This window comes from Atta cephalotes, assembly GCF_000143395.1.
Source record: "Atta cephalotes unplaced genomic scaffold scaffold00055, whole genome shotgun sequence".
Lineage (NCBI taxonomy): Eukaryota > Metazoa > Arthropoda > Insecta > Hymenoptera > Formicidae > Atta > Atta cephalotes.
The window spans coordinates 546799-563425 of record NW_012130119.1 but is presented as its reverse complement, the minus strand read 5'-3'; the positions used below and the strand labels follow the sequence as shown (position 1 = coordinate 563425).

General features: G+C 33.8%; 2 protein-coding genes across 2 annotated transcripts in view; one reads left to right on the top strand and one right to left on the bottom strand.

The window, feature by feature from the left end:
* LOC105623289 (protein LSM12 homolog) overlaps positions 1–1358 on the top strand; it is a 2407-nt gene extending 1049 nt beyond the window's left edge. Inside the window, exons 2-4 of the mRNA XM_012204687.1 lie at positions 425–801; positions 1192–1267; positions 1333–1358. Coding sequence (XP_012060077.1) covers positions 425–801; positions 1192–1267; positions 1333–1358 — 479 coding nt within the window. The remainder of the gene's footprint in view (positions 1–424; positions 802–1191; positions 1268–1332) is intronic.
* Positions 1359–3405: 2047 nt separating this feature from the next.
* On the bottom strand, positions 3406–16513 carry LOC105623319 (NACHT and WD repeat domain-containing protein 2). Its single transcript, XM_012204717.1, has 26 exons — positions 16411–16513; positions 16153–16241; positions 15478–15594; positions 15064–15267; positions 14805–14949; positions 14302–14527; positions 14037–14235; positions 13652–13894; positions 13389–13586; positions 13067–13206; positions 12354–12956; positions 11989–12094; positions 11747–11919; positions 11332–11551; positions 10936–11148; positions 10484–10685; positions 10274–10397; positions 9740–10093; positions 9050–9268; positions 8834–8980; positions 8511–8716; positions 8239–8438; positions 7906–8075; positions 7670–7828; positions 7342–7531; positions 3406–3555 (listed from the first exon to the last, which is right to left on the bottom strand). Exons 1-26 carry the CDS (start codon positions 16511–16513, stop codon positions 3406–3408), a joined length of 5100 nt encoding a protein of 1699 aa, XP_012060107.1.
* Between the last annotated feature and the right edge of the window lie 114 nt (positions 16514–16627).

Below are 16627 nucleotides of genomic sequence, written 5' to 3'. Positions count from 1 at the left end.
ATATATATATATATATATATACACACACACACATATATACACATGCACATGTACACACACACACACACACACACACACACATATATATATATATATACACATATATATATGTATATAACGTTAATCACTGTTGAATCTTAAGTCATTGAATATCTTAATATATATTGGAGCAACTTTTTATTGATAAACAGAAAATTTAAAAATCTATAACAATGGATCTACAACGAATTCATTGAAGTTATGATTATATTTATGGAATTAAATTATGTATAATAATGATCTAATGCTTTAAAGTTTTTGCTGAGCTGCTATTATTTTGCCATAAATCTGTTGTCGTAACTATTGTTCACCGAGATGTAATTATGAAAAGCAACATTTATCTGTATTTGAAAGTAATATTTTCCTTAATAGTAATTTTTGTTAGAATCTCCATCGTCGAGTGGGAGACCCTCATTAAATGATATACATATAGTAAATTTATCCCTTGTGTCCAACGTTCAAGTGACACGAGAAGTTAGTCCTACTACCAGTGAACCACCACAGAGCCTTAATTTACAAAGGCTAAACACGAGAGTCCGTAATCAGATCGATGAGAAGAGGAGACTGGTAATGGCTCTGCAGGCCGGAGTATCTCCAGAGGGACAGAAGCTCTTTATTGCTATTTCAAAAACTATTCAAGATATTACGTGGAATGGAGCTAATATTGTTGTATTTAATAATGTCACTATTAGACCGCCGTACAAAGTGGACAATGTTCATGGAAACACAGAATCTGGTGCATATAGACATGTAAAAAAAGTGGTACGTACTAATGAGATATTTAAATGAGCAGGATTATATTTGCAATAGCATATGCACAAGTATACATGTTTCTTAATTTACTAGCTAATTTAAGTTATTTTAAGCTAAGCTGTTTTGTTCGTCTTATTATTAAGTACTTGTCAATAGAACACAAATTCAAAGCATTTATCCAATAACAAGATTAGAATGAATTTTTAAGTCTTTTTATAAAGAAATTTAAATTAAATTTACATTTAAATTAAATTAGTATCTTTTGCTATTCCTTGCTAAATATGATGTAAAAATGTATGTAGAAAAAAAATATTTTGAATAAGAAATATATGATCGTTTTTAATTTATCTCTTTATTGCATTTACATCATCTATTTATACATCCGTCTATCTTTCACAGGTTGAGAAACATATTAAAGATACATTACAAGCGCAGCAACAACGGGATCAACAACAACAGCAAACACAAAAGGGCGGTGAACTGCAATAAGAATCCAACAAGGCACTATGTCATCAAGATCGCTATAGCATATTTTTGAAGAAGTCCCAATATTTGACAAGAAATAAGAAAAGGAAGATTTAATAAGATACCAAACAAAATAGCCCGACTGCAGAATAATTTAGATAAGCCTATCGCGGATAATCGGTATTTTCGAGCAAGCTCCAGTCGTTCGTTCAAATGGAGAAAAACAGAAATAAAAACGCGTACATTCGACTCGAAAACTTCGCATCGACTTTAATCCGAATATTGTTAACAGTATCGTATATGCAGCATTTTATAAATACAATCAGACATACACTTCATAAAATTATTAGTTACCAGCCTAAAAAAAAATGGAAAAGCAAATGAACCGACTAATTCAACCAGTGCGCATTTGTCACGTTACTAGCACTACATTCGCGATGTATTACCAACAGCGCCGAAATGTAGTTCTGTAGTTCAATTCAAGGTCGATTCGATTATCGATAAGAATCAATGTATCTTGACGTGATTCGAGATCGATTTCTGTTTCTAAATGAGAGCCTTTGCGTCCATGAAACACGGTGTACACGAGTCCGCATGAAGCGGTCCGAGCTTTCAAGACGCGATTTTCAATATCCGAAGGCATAAACGCGTCGCATGAAATTAGGATAAAACGCACAGTTGCCAGAGCGCATCATAAAATAATTCTGTATAATTCTGTGTAATTCATTGATCGCGTTTAATAGAATATTTTTTTGCAACTGTTGGAAATTTTCTTTGTATTGATTGAATTATATTTCTACATTTAGAGGAATAGTACTATCTCGACGAAGAAAATGTCCAATAATTATAAAAGATATTCTACTGAGAACGGCTTATCTATAACTCTCGGCAATAAAACGATTTACCATCTATTGTTGCAATGTATTGTCGCGATAAGATCATTCCGGCTACGTTCACTCGAAGAGAGATATAACATTGTAATGTATTGCCGAAGTTAACTGACGAAGACAAATTTCCACAATCACTTTCGAACAAAACAAGCGCCTTTCTCTTGCGATATGCGTTCTATATATAAGAAAATATAAGAAGGAAGTTTAGGGAGCGGATTTTCCATCAACAAACGCATCCGTGCCTTTTATCCCAGTTTCGCCGAAACGACTTGATGATCCAAGTTCCGTTTCGAAACTCGCTCGCCGCAAGCGATTTCATGTTATTCTCAGCGGCACAGCGAATCTTTCGTCTCAACCGACAGGAAGAAAATCGCGAACGCCCGCGATTCGTACACACGGGACACTTTCAAGAGCAACTCGGTGATCCCATCGCGTGGGGCCGAGCATTGCCAAGGATGTAATTTAGAAAAAGCGGAGCTCTCGGTCCTCGCGAAACTCATCTGACGAACCCCCCCTCCGGTGAGCAACGGCATCATCCTCGGGGAAGACGAGATCAAGCTCGTCCCGTGCCACAGTTTACCATTCGATTGGAAAGACATTGAGAGTGAGAAAGCAGGCGTGGGAGATTGTAAGAAAAGTTACACGAAGGAAAAGACATAAATAAATGTAATATAAATTCTGTAGCCATAGGCTTTCTCTTTCTCTCTCTTTGTACCGCTCGCCTTTCCCTTAACGATCGATCGACCGATTATCTCACTATAATACTATAGACTATATTGATCTTGTAATCAGGGCTAGGCATTTGAAAAACAGTATTTGAAAAATAGTATTTGTAAGACAATTGCATTTCAACGGAGCACATGAAAATATTTTGTATTTCTTTGAAGCATATAAAAGTATTTTGTTTTTTTTTTCTTTATATTTCAGTATTAATAACGAAAAATTAGAAGTATTTTGATTACTATAATTGACAATCAATTTTATTTATTATTTGAATTACAAAATAAAAATAACTTTTAATCTTTTAATTTTAAATACAAACTACGTAATACTTTCAAGTGCTCTGCTGAACTACAAAATACATTTGTATTACAAATAATGTGTTTTAAATAAAAGTATTTCAAATACATGCGCCCTAGCCCCTACTTATAATGCTAACGAGGCTACTGCCATTTTTTTTTCATTCTTTTTTTAAAGAAGGCTTGACTATGAAGTGACAATACGAAGTACTAGTTTGCTCAGAGTTCACTCCGAGTTTTCATTCCGCGTTTTCATCCGCTTCCTCGATCGTTTGCGAGACATCGCCAGTTGACTTCACGCTCGTGGACAAATCGTGCGTCACGCGGGCGATCCGAGCAGCAGCTTTGAATTTTATCGCCGCCCGATGCTTCTCGGTCTTCTTCTTCCACTGAAACAGAACGACGTGTCTTACATGATTAGAAAAAAGAAAACAGAAACAAACTTGGACAAAATTCGTAGAACGAGACTCGTATTCTCTTTGAATTATTTTTAAATTTTGCATCGTTTTCGCGGTTTTAATCGCACATGCGCAGTTTGTTCATTATGCCGTAGATATACCAAAATGGTAGGAAAAATTCTCATAATATCCCCCAATATTTTTAAGAATTTGTATTCTAAATTTATGAAAATTTCTGAAAAAGTACCTTGAAATTTTTCCGAAATGCATTATATGTATATAAATCTATAGATATGTTCTTTTTAGCATTATGTTAGAACAAAAGGATTATTTTAATGAATAGAAAAGTATATATTTCTATACACTGAACGCAGTAATGCTTAAAACATGATCAGACAAAGATTAAGATTGGATTTAATCAATCAAAGCAAATTCACTGAACTTGAGATTGATTTTCTTTCTTCTGATTAAATTCCAATCTAATCTCAATCTCTCAATCTCTAGATTGATCACGCTTGAAGGTTTTGTATACAATGCAGGAAATAGTGGGTGCATTCAGTATAATCGCTAAGTGCTTTTGCAATTGGCATATTCCGTTAGAACTAAAAATATATAACCCAACAGATATAAAAGCTCAATAAGCAGTCTTGGTACTGAATGCATCCATTAGGAATAGGAGTAAATATTAAGTTTTCAATCTATCAAAAATCATATATTCCAGTGTAACTGGTATCTGACTAGGTAAATCTTAATATTTATTTCTGTTTCTATATTTGTATTTGTTCTTTTATGCGCAGTTTTCTTACTGCGCTGCAGAAGTTGGCGCAGTAGCCAATCATTCTTTCGCTTTTATGGTAAAGGTAATTAAAGTGAAAAAATTCTATAAAATATATAACACGAACTGTAGATTTTTATTATAATTGGCCGCGTTCAGCAAAAGATATAATTTACAACTATTGGAAGTTTTCTTCACTCTGATTGGATTATACTTTTAGATCCAAAAATATAATCCAATCAACCTAAAAAAAACTTTCAATCGTTGCAAAATAAATTCTGCTGAAGCCAATTATAATGAAAATCTACAGTTCGTATTACATATTTTATAGAATTATTTAGTACGTTTTGAAATGTATTACATATAAGGGTAATTTTACGATTCGATTAACGTAATTGGCTGATTAGTCCATTGGAATTGGCCAATCGCATCTATCGTCAAACGAAATAATAAATGCGATTGATCAATTCTAATGGATTAATCAGCCGATACGCTAATTGGCGAATCATAAAGTGACCCTAAGCCCTATTCATTGTTGCATTCTATTACACTTTTTGCACTTAAAATCAAATAAATCTTAATTGCGACTAATTAAATGCTAATAAGGGAAAGAAGGAAGATAAAAAAAAATTAAATAAAAAAGATAAGTGTTATGTTTACCTAAACCGAACTCTCTGATTCTTATTACTATATGCAGTCATCTCATGTCCATTAAGATGACTAAACCCAGATCCTCCATATGGGCAACAGCGCTTTGACACCGAACGCTGATTGGTAAAAAACGGATGATGGAAATAAAATTTCAATCGACTTTTCACCAATCAGTGTTCTGTGTCAGAGCGCTGTTGCTCTTAGGATCCGGGCTAATGCCTATTTCCGTCAATGTAGATTAACTTTCTCGGTTCAACTTATTCTTTGTCTTTTTCTAGTTCTAAAGATTAAAAAAAGAGTAAATTGAATCGAGATCAAAGTTAATGTGTATTGTTGGAAACAGGCATTAGTCATCTAAAGCTGGTTTTACATTAGTTGCAAGCTGATCGCAAGTTTGTTGCTGTATATTCCAGTGTATCTGATTTTCGATAGGTTGAAATCGTGTTATTTCTATCACTATTCCTTCGCATTGTGTCTGGGGCTTTAAACCAGAAACGCAATGAAAAACACAAGCAATAAAAACAGGGAATAAGAGATTTTAACTTAACAGAAAGCGTCCATTCTAATATATATGATTTCTGATAGGTTAAAATTTGTTATTTCCTATTCCTATTGCCTGTGCTTTTCATTGTGTTTCCAGCTTTAGAATCCGCGCAGGCGCCACTTTCGCTGGATTCTGCACGAGCGCCACGAGCACGAGGGGATCGAGAGGTGTGGATAATATCGTGAGCACGCGATAGCGGTGAGGCTCGTGTTTGCTTATTAGTGGAAATGATTCATTAATTGTTCTCCTATCAACAAATCGTTATCAGAAGGAACAAATCTTCACGTTAACGAGAAAGAAGAAGAATTCCATTCGACGGCGATGCGTGACTTTACACCGATAGGATAGCAACACGTGCTGCACATGCTCGAGTACGCCAAGGGATCGAGGGTCTACGTGATAAAACGATGTGATATAGTTACGATTTCTCGTAGGTTGCACGAAAGACGTGAAAAGTGAGGTTGAAATTGTTGCGAAGCCGAAAGACCGACGGCATCGTCTCGGCGAGGTCCACGATTACCCCGTACGACGATATATCGGCGACAATTGCATTAAATGCGAGTATCTGGGGGATCATCGGCAACACCTCGCGTAAGTCTCGACGTTTATCTCGATTGTATTTACTAACTACAATCTTCAGACCCACATTCTTTTGCTGTGATAATAAACCTAACCTAACCCTAACCTAACTTGTGCGCGCATGTAAACACGTCTCGGCGCGCTTCGATGAAAATTTTAATATAAAGTTTATTTTTAACGCACAATTTTAATTTTACTTTATGGTAAAATACATGAAATAGGAGATTGTATACTGCTAGTAAGTTTATACGCCAACTTTGTTGACGAGAGCGTTAAAAGACATTTTATTAGAATGAACGTGAACTTGTTTCTCTATTTTAGTATACACTGACAACAATTCAAAGTGTCATTTCGATTTATCATGTTGCAAATAAAAAAATATTTTATTAAATAACAAGAGAATGCTTGTTTTTTTTTATTTCTGAGAAAGTTTTTCCTTTTAGATAAATGTCTTAAGTATTTTTTTCATATTGAAGAGAAAAATGAATCGTGCAAGAAGTTCAGTTTTGAGATATGGAAAAAGAACAGGCCTATGGTGATTTCATCTTTGTTTAATACTGGCACAATGGCATTCAGCAGAACACAACAATTTTGCAACCGTTTTATGATTAGATCTGTCTGCGTTTGCTTGAAATCTCCAAAAATTTTTGCACTTAAAATGAGATAAATATATATTCGTGCGTCGAAGAGAAAGAAAGCGAAGATGCTTAGTGCAAAAAGTGCAAGCAACGCGAATAGACAATTGTTTGCTGAGATAGAATCATTTCTTTAGATCTAAAAAAAGTATAAGGTCTGTTCTACAATAGAATCATAAGTCGTAAGAAATTATTATAACTAATCAGTTTATGATTATTCTTCTTACACTTAATTGTACTTGGCCAATTTCTTACGGTTTACAACTTGTGACTTTACTGTAAGCATAATCCAATTAATGCAAAGAAAACTTTCAACAGTTGCAAAATAAACATTCTGCTGAACACAGCCATTGAGGATGTAATGTTAGACTGGGACATTTGTGTCTTATGCGGGAAAGCTTTCTAATATAAAAAAAAAGAGAGAAAAGAAATAAACTGTGCAAGTAGTAGTTCAGCTAAAAAGAACAAGCCTAGGTTTAAATGTATTTATTAGCAAATACATGTATTTATTAGGAACAGTAACCAAATTTGATTTTATTTCTTTCTTCAAAACATCAAGTACTTGTATATATTTATTAAATTTTCTTTCTCACCTCTTCATCACGAGACGGCACGTTTTCAAGATATTCCGTCATCTCAGGTTTCTGAGGGTCAGCTATCGCCAATACTGACACGCAGCCATCGACTGTCCCCAAAACAATGCTCTTACCATTATGCGTGCTATCGATTGCACTTAATTCAGCTTGTACTCTGTAATTTGCTATTATTTCACAGTCCGAAGATCTGTGAAATGTATGTACATATAATGTATTCTAAACGTACTCAGTCAATATATAGACATAAATAAGATTTGAACAAAATCTCGAAGTAACTTCTTATGATTTGACAGATTAATCCCACTATCCTTGAATGTATATTTACCTGAAAACTCTAATTGTTTTTCGACCGCTATGATAATACAACACATATTCGTCTGTACGATTAAACATTGATATAACAGTAAACACTCCTTCAGCCACCTTTGGTATATAGGTTTTTACGCTTGTACCCTTCTTTAATTCTATGAGTTCGAGACCACCTCTAAAATGCATATATTGAGTTGTTTTTTTTTTGTAATAGAATACATAATTAAAAATGTTTGAATAATGTTTCATCACCTGCTAGGCGCGTACAAAGTGTATTTGCCATCCTTGCTGATGTTTCCGCTCCATTTTGGAATCGTACGTATAATCTTTTTCTTGTTAATATCAAGAATTGTACCTTTATCGGAACCAATGATACCTATCCATTGGGGTTTGTTAGGCATCGGTGTAATACACACAATATCCTATTAATATAAATTTTTGCAGCAACATTATATTTTATTTTATTTATTGTAGCTTAAATTTATAACAAATCAAACGTTTGCCAAATATTTATCTTCATTTGAATCATTTAAAATTATTCCGCTATGATATAATAATTGATTTGCCTATAAGCAAACTCGTTACCTTAAATCCGGGCAACTTTATAGGTATTTTGCTGATCAGTGCTCCTGTTTTCGCGCTATAAATTATAATACAATCCCTGCTGCCTTTGTCAGCCGCTGGTACAGCCAGAAAAGCATCATCCGATGTTATCACCACTTGTCGGAAGGGTGTACTGGTATTACTTCTTACAGGATACTCCAAAGAGAATATTGTTTTACCATCTAATATGAGATATGTATTTATTAAAACTTCCAAGATATTCGCGTTGTGTGAATTGTCGAAAATTCTCTTACCAGGAATACTTCTCACGACGAGAATCGCCATAGTTCGCACGTTTTCTACTCCCGTGAGATTATTGGGCCTCGAAACGGCTATGAACTTCGATGACTTTTCTATCAATGTTAACTGCTTGACGTTCTTTTGCTCCTCCTTGAATAATACTTGCTCCGTAATTCTATTCCAAATGAGAACATTGCCTGATTCCGTCGACACAATATACCTGAAATGAAAATTACTTTTAAGTCTATCAAGCTTTTTTCGATTAAACTTCACAATAAAAAAAATCCAATTTCACTAAATCAATTTGATGAGATTAAATTGAATGAAATTAACTTACTTGCTGTCCTGCGTAATGCAAGCGTGTGTAACAATTGCTCCCAATGGACTGTCAGCCAGCTTCGATATTAGTCTACCCGTTAATAAATCCCAAACACCCACGCAATCTCTGGTAACTGTAACGGCTAAGTTACCTTCCTCGGCCAAACTGTTGTACAATATACAAAGTGAATTACACGCGCAATTTCTACTTCTGTTTCTTTCTTTACAGGATTACCTTAACATGTCTATCTGTAGTTCATGCCTGTCTATGACGTGAACTTGTTCGAAAATATTGTTGATATTCCACACCTTGACGCTTCTATCAATGCTCGACGTTACAACGCTATTCCAATTTCCGACAGTCAACGCTTCCAATTGAATGATCCTTGCAAAGTGCGCATCTAGTATCTTTACCAAATCAGACGTCTCGAGCGACCAAACGTACAGATTTTTCCTAAGAAAGACAATTTAAACTCATGTAACTTTGTTCTTTTTTTATAATTTATAAAATATTCGATAATACATGGAATTTATTCAATATTTCCTGCTAAAAAATTGCTTCTTTATCAAAATGCAATATTATATTCCTTCATTTTAATTTGTAGAATTTTAATTTTGAATTTATTTATAGCTTCAAGTCAAACTCTTGTTATACAGAATAAGTTTTCGTCATTTCTTTGCATTTTAAAATGCAATTTATTTATTCCTCTCTTCTTTTAGCCGTAATTAATAATATAGTTTGTACCTCAATGTATTTGTTCTATAAAATCTATTAGATTAGATATCTATTAGATTTGATATCGACGGTTTGAATCATCGGCGCATAATGTTTATTATTGAATTATCTCATAAAGTTTTTATTTTTTCTCGCAATCTATAAAACTTCAAGCTAAATAAAAAATGATGATAGTTCTCAGACGCGCACCTTACACCAGCAACAGCATAATTCTTGGTGCCGCTGACCATAACAGAGTTCGAACACATCATTCGTGTATTGATATTCCTAACTCCGTTCGGCAACATTAAAACATGCGCGTCGCTTTTACTTTCCAGAAACCACACGATGAATCCATTTCCGGTCGTCGCCAAGAGCATTTCTTCCTCTCTATCCAACTTCAGCTGTAACAGATACTCCACGTCGTCATTGTACGCTCGCGGCATGTCGAAAACTTTTTCCCAATAAGATGAGGTCTCATCGCTTTTATATTTCGTAATTCTATAATCATCTTTGTTCGTACATGCGTACAAAGTATCCTTGTCCTTCGTCATGATCAAAGCACTGAAAAAAATCCATGACAATCTTCTGTTATTGTACTCTTTTTAACACAATCGCTGTTAATAACAGTTCTAAATTAGAAAGGACTTGTAATAGTCAAATATAAATTATAATTAAAATCTCTGTAAATTATAATTAAATTCTTTGTCCTTGTTTAATTTAATAACAGTTCTGTCTTCTCACCTGTGAAACTGGAACGGATCCAATGATGTCTTCTTCCTGTAAGTATGCAAAAGCATACGTGTGTCGTCGAGGCTCCCCGACCAGAATATAATTCTGTAGAGATCCAGATTTGTATACTCCATACCTATAAGGAAACATAAAAATAAGAATGATGTAGGAAATATGTATATTCAATATAATATACGTTCAATATAATGATCTACTTCTTACATAAAATTGGCCATTTATTGGAATCCTCGGGGTTGCTGTGAGTATCAAGCAGATTTCCTCGCAAGTCGAATCTACACCAGCCTAGCTTCCCGTAGATAAAGGCGTACTGATTCATTAAATGCACGCCGGCCACTGCGTCCCCATTCGGTAAAGGATTGTCGATAACGACAAATTCGCTCGTCAAGGTATTCAAAACGACACTCTATAGAAAATCACGCGTCATGAAATAGCTAACTAGAAACTGTATTTTGAATTAATTTCGAAGTTTTCCTCAAAAAAAATGTCGAATTGAGAAACTCTGAGTTAATAAAAGATATTATAATTATAATTATTAGATATTATAATTATAATATTAAGTTTGAGATGTAAAAATGAAAAATACAATTCATTTAACTTTAAGTTGGGAGGAGTTTTATTTTTCAGTTTTCTCAAAAATCAGATTATTGATTTACTTGATAATTGGTCGTAAAAGCCGCAGCGTATCTGTTGTCGGGGCTTAAGACTAATCGTTGCATTATACCCTCTACGCCGGGATTAACATCTCTAGTCATGTCACTGGTACTCAGATCCCAGGTGATAAATTTATTGGATATCGATACAATGTATCGATAATCCGACGTTAAGCAAAATCCAAATACCGCAAACTGATGACCTTCCAACGAATACTAGAAAATGATGTCATGTTTTAAAGATATTCCTCTAACAAATAAATTACAGTTCCACGAAGACAAAAGACCTTTTTATTTGTTGTATATAATTTTACAATTTATTGAAGAAAGCAGCATCGAGTTTTCTGATTAAAAGTATCAAATAATTTGCTATAATATATAAATGAATGTATAGATTACTTTTAATGGTCCACCAGGTGTGTGCAGACAGTGATAAAGAGGAAGCAGAGCGCAATTCTTAACACCGTCATGATCACACGCTCGAAGCAACATTCTTACATTAACATTTGCACCGATCTCCGGCAACAATCGACCGATCAATTGTGGCGCAAGCATGTCAGGATGATTTCCCAAGATTGCACCGCCTAATCTCAAAGCATCAGCAACTAACATAAGTTCTCTGGAAAGATATTCTGATTTATTAAGAATATCAAATAATTGTGTCCATAAATTATCTATAAATATTTGTATATAATATATTGAAAGAATTAAAATATCTAAATCGAGACATGCAAAAGTTAGAATATCTAACAAATTAAGAGATCATTACAACTTTTGTGTTGTCCGAAAAGATATTTGATCTCTCTGGCCTTACCTGACCAAACTTTGATTATCAACAAAGTTACACGCATCTTCGAAGTCAGAAAGCACAGCTTGCAAGGGACAAGAGCTTAGCTTAGCGTGCAGCCACTCATAATTGAATAAAACATTTTCGAAGAGATCTTTAAAGCGCCTTGCTCTTACCAAGTGAAACGGTAATTCACCAAACTTTAGTCGTGAAACAAAAAATAAATATCTTTAGCAATCATCTTTATTGTATAGCATTTTTCGTAGTACCTTTCGTAAATTATATCTTGAGATAGTTCCCTCCTTTGAATAAAACGCTAATGGTTGCTCCGGCACTTTTCTATCTGCCACACCTTCCTTGTCTGTTAAATTGAATCTACAAATTGTAATATGTAAAGTTTATCGCTTTATACACTATTTCTTTAATAGTTAGTAAAATCAACTTTTCCTTTTGGATTCAATTTTTTAATATGACATTTTTTTCAGATTAAATAAATCATTAATTTTATTATCTTAAAAATAAAAAGCTAAATCTTTGTATATGAGTTTGTGAGAATTATTATTTTTCTACCTTTGTCATGAAGTAATTCACTGAAATTCAAGATGTTACTTATCGTAACAATGTCACTATTTACCGATGTCTCTGTATCTCGGTGTATTTGAAAGGCTTTGGTTTGCCACCTCCCCAAATTCCCAGATAGTAATCCGCAATCATCGAGTGAAAATACATTGCCATGTTCATATTCTTAAAGTATCGCTCTTTGGCCGTGTCCCTGAATTGTCTATGGTACCAGTTTAACACGCTCACACCGTCCGCTTCTCTTTCACTCAGATAATTGGGCAGATCGTTCCGTATTCTGGTCCACAGCAGAGGTGGGATGCGTCTCACCGGTGGTAAATGGTACTGGTAAACATCGTCAAGAACCTTATCGTCCAAGGAAATCAGATCTTCTAGTTCAGATTCCGACAAGCCGGACTTGGCAGCCGTGATATAAGCCAAAGCGTGGAAGACCAAAATTTTGCCATGCTGCTTCTCAATCCTCTCGAACAGCATCATTATACTATCCATCACTGTGCTAGCTAAGTGCGTGTCCGCGGGTTTTGTGTAGCTACGCCATCGACAAATCTCTGCGAATACAAGCTTCACAAAAATCGGTAGGGAACATTTCGATATAGCGTTCGCCACCAAACGCCATTGATAGTTATTTAAATCCCTTCTGGCTGTTTTCATCCACATTCTACAAGAATTGTGAATAATATACAAATTTTAAAATAGACAATATTTTTTTTATCAATTTAAAGCAAATCTTTTTCTAACAATTCTAACAATATGTGATTATTTCTTCACCTTATCACGTCCGTAGCTAAATCCTCGCCCAAGGCAGTTACCTCGATGAAGCTTTCTTCGGTGTCTATCATCCTACGTAATAACTGATAATCTCTCGAAATCACTGGATTTGATTCTTCCGCTGCGCATGATAAAATCATCTGAAATATACACGTATACGTAAATCGAAGAATTCTTAGAATTCTTTTCGTCGTCAGAATCGGCACGATCGGAATTTAAACTTTCTCTTAAAAGTTTTTTCTTTCTTAATTTTTTTTTTTTGTTTTGTAATTTATTTTCTTTTATTATATTCACATTATTTAATGACTGCATTCATATTTACCTTACAGTTTGGTGGTAATCTTGTAGGCAACCACGATAATTTGTTACCCTGTACACCTGTCAGCTGATCGACACTATCCAGAAACAGTAGAATAGGCTGTTGAGTGTTAGCTAAGGTCAACAAATATTTAAAGTAGGCTGTGAGCGGCACCAGATCGTCTGGGATTTCTTCAAACGATAATCCATAATTGTATGAGATCTGAAAATAATGACAAAAATTCATTGTCATATTTCAAAGCGGAGAGAAGTATAAATAATACTCACTTGTTGACAGATTGAGATCAACGTGGGCGTGAGCGCACTGCTGTCTGGAGTAGTGCCGAGAAATCGAATTATGCTGATCGGTTTCTTACCAGTCAGCCAAGTATTGCTCGTCAAACCTGCGCTCTTCGCTAAAAGGGAAGTCTTCCCGCATCCTCCTTCTCCGTGTAACACTAATGGCTTATCGCTGTCGCCTAGCATGTAATTTTTTATTCTCTCTAACGTGTCCTCGCGTCCGTAAAATACCTGTGAATGTGATAAGCTTGTCAGTTTTATTTTTTTTAAACTTCGCTTCTAACTTTATTTAAAAGAGCATAACAACAACAAATTAATTTAATACTTAACATATTATATTTCAACTAAATTTAAAATCTTGACAAATTTCTACCTTTACAGAATTATTGCAGGCGTGCAGGTGTTGCAAAATCTCGGTTATTATTTGTCCTTGCGCGGAATTGTCTTCCTTCCTCATGGCGCGGTCTACAAGCTTCACTATGTTTCTGTAAAAGTGAGTGATGAAATGCTGAAGGTACTCGCCATGGGTTTCAGGATCCAGACCCTCTCTTCCTATCCATTCGACCGTGTACCTGCATAAAGCAAAGTAATCACAACAGAAATATTTTATTATGTATTTTCGGGAAAGGGGAAAGTACCTCTGTAGATTCGTGCTTTCAATTTTATTCGGTAGCCGTTCATCTCTAAGATCGGCCAACAATTTCGAGGCTTCATTGTCTAAACTTCTGTTAGCTATATCCAGAAATAGACTGGCCTTCCTTAGATTTTGGAGATTAATATTGTTTATATATCGCACGTACGCTAGGCAATGGTTTTTCGTATTTTTAACGTTCAATACGCCGTTAATTACTTCCCGCTCAGTCACTGTTTTAGGATTTATTATATTAAGATTTTATTAGAATGCAAATGTGTATGATATGCAGTATTTGAATGTCGTCTAAAAAATATTTCAGTCTTAATATTAATGATTAAAAATTTTTAGATAAATTATATTGGGACATAATTTTATATTTTTTGAATGATTATTGTATGAAAAATTATCTTTATCAATGGAGACGTATAAAATTTATTATTTTTTATTTTATTGGTATATATTTTATTAAAATCGAGCTATTTATTATGTCTATTGGGTCTTTCTTACCAGACATGAAATAATTATGCATTGTATCTTTGTCAAACTTCCCGGAATTAAATAAAGATTGCGCGCCCTTCCTGAACAATTTTTGCATTTTGCACATAGTATCCCACCAGATTGCTTGATCCTCTTGTTGCAGTTTAGGTATTCTCTTAAAGATGTACAAACACAAAGTATAATTACAAGAAAGAAATACTTGCATAATATAATTGGTAGTCACTGAATTAAATAAGTAGAATTACTAAACTAATTGAAAGTTATTTACTTTATTGTTAAAATTTTTAAGGATAGATGAAATCGGTTGCAATATACTTGTAGGTGGCACAGCATTGCTATCCTTCTTGTACCACTTATCCAAAAGACTAACATCCATTCCTTGACCGTCCAATTCTGTTCTTAACATTTCTAGTTCTGAACTAAGAACATATGTTGGTATAGGACGATATCCATACTTTTGTCCAAGAAATACCTGCATATGAAATTTTTATTATATTAGTTATTTTTTTATTAAAAAAATACATTTGATAATCTTAATTCTAAAGCTTGAAGACAGTTTGATTTTTTACTGGAAGACTAGATATTTATAATTCTGAAGTTAAATATGTATATAATTTCCTCTCGACAAATAATTTTGGCAATTGAGGAGTAAATCATTTAAATTAAAGAGCACGTTACTAACAACAAAATTGGGTCCCATGGACAATCTCTGACAATTTTCTATTTCTCTCATACACAGCTCTGTAGTCATATGATCGTCAGTAGCTTCATCACGTACACCCCATCTCATATCAACCACCTGAAAAGGGGGTTTAACTATTACGTAAGGCAAATTATTATTTTTTTAAATAATAATTACAATATGTTAGTTTATATTATTATATATTATTATATATTGATCAGAAAAAAATGATTAATTAGATAAATAAAATACAGTGATAATGATTTATACATCTGATTTTGTCAATTACTCAAATCTATTTAATTATAAGACTTATCGAACTTGATAATTACATTTAGGTCACATATATACATACGCGCGCGTGTGTGTGTGTGTGTGTGTGTGTGTGTGTGTGTGTGTGTGTGATCTAAATGTCCGATTTTTATCAAAGATTAACAGGTCAACATTAAAACAGGTTAACATTAAAAGGTCGAGTTATATATGTATTACTGGTACCTGGCACCGTAAAAATCAATTTCTCTATTCAAGATATATAACTCATGTTTTACTATGTATATCTAAGTATATATATCAGTTGCTAAATAATTTGTTTTGATATGTTGTTTGATTATGTTTTGATATGTTGTTTGATTATGTTTTGATTGATTATGTTTTTTTTCTGAAGTAATATCCTACCTGAAATTCTAAGCCATGTTTTTCTCTGCAATAGTCTTTAATTTTGGGATAGCACTGCGCCATCAAAGTATTTCTTTCCATTGTTGTGTCTAAAATATAATAAAATATATATAATCAATAAATGTAGTAAATATATACTATTTCATATTGCATTAAGTTATTTTATTTTATATTGCTTTTCTGTTTTCTTTCAATTTTTTAATATTAAATTTTTTACTTTACTTATTTTATTATCTCTTGTGACTATTATTAGCTTACCAGTAAAGGTCGAGCTCGTAAATATCCGCACAATTTTCGAACTGACAGGCGGTAAGGATTTCAAGGATCCCGAAAAAATTGAATCAACCATTGTTTCATCCATGTTCTTAATGTGCTTTAATCTTTAAATTAAAAATTTAAATCAGCCGAGATTGCATCTTATCACTTGTAGCAATACCAGCAAACTGAAACCTGCATTGCGTTTCCAGTGTCTTAT

Bases quoted from the DNA above. Each gene is read 5' to 3' on its own strand.
- LOC105623319 (XM_012204717.1), bottom strand. From the start codon at position 16,513: ATGGATGAAACAATGGTTGATTCAATTTTTTCGGGATCCTTGAAATCC. The intron at 11,149-11,331 runs GTAATCTATACA...ATCATTTTCTAG, and splicing joins CACCTGGTGGACCATTAAAA to TATTCGTTGGAAGGTCATCA. The intron at 10,398-10,483 runs GTAAGAAGTAGA...GTTTCCTTATAG, and splicing joins CAATAAATGGCCAATTTTAT to GTATGGAGTATACAAATCTG.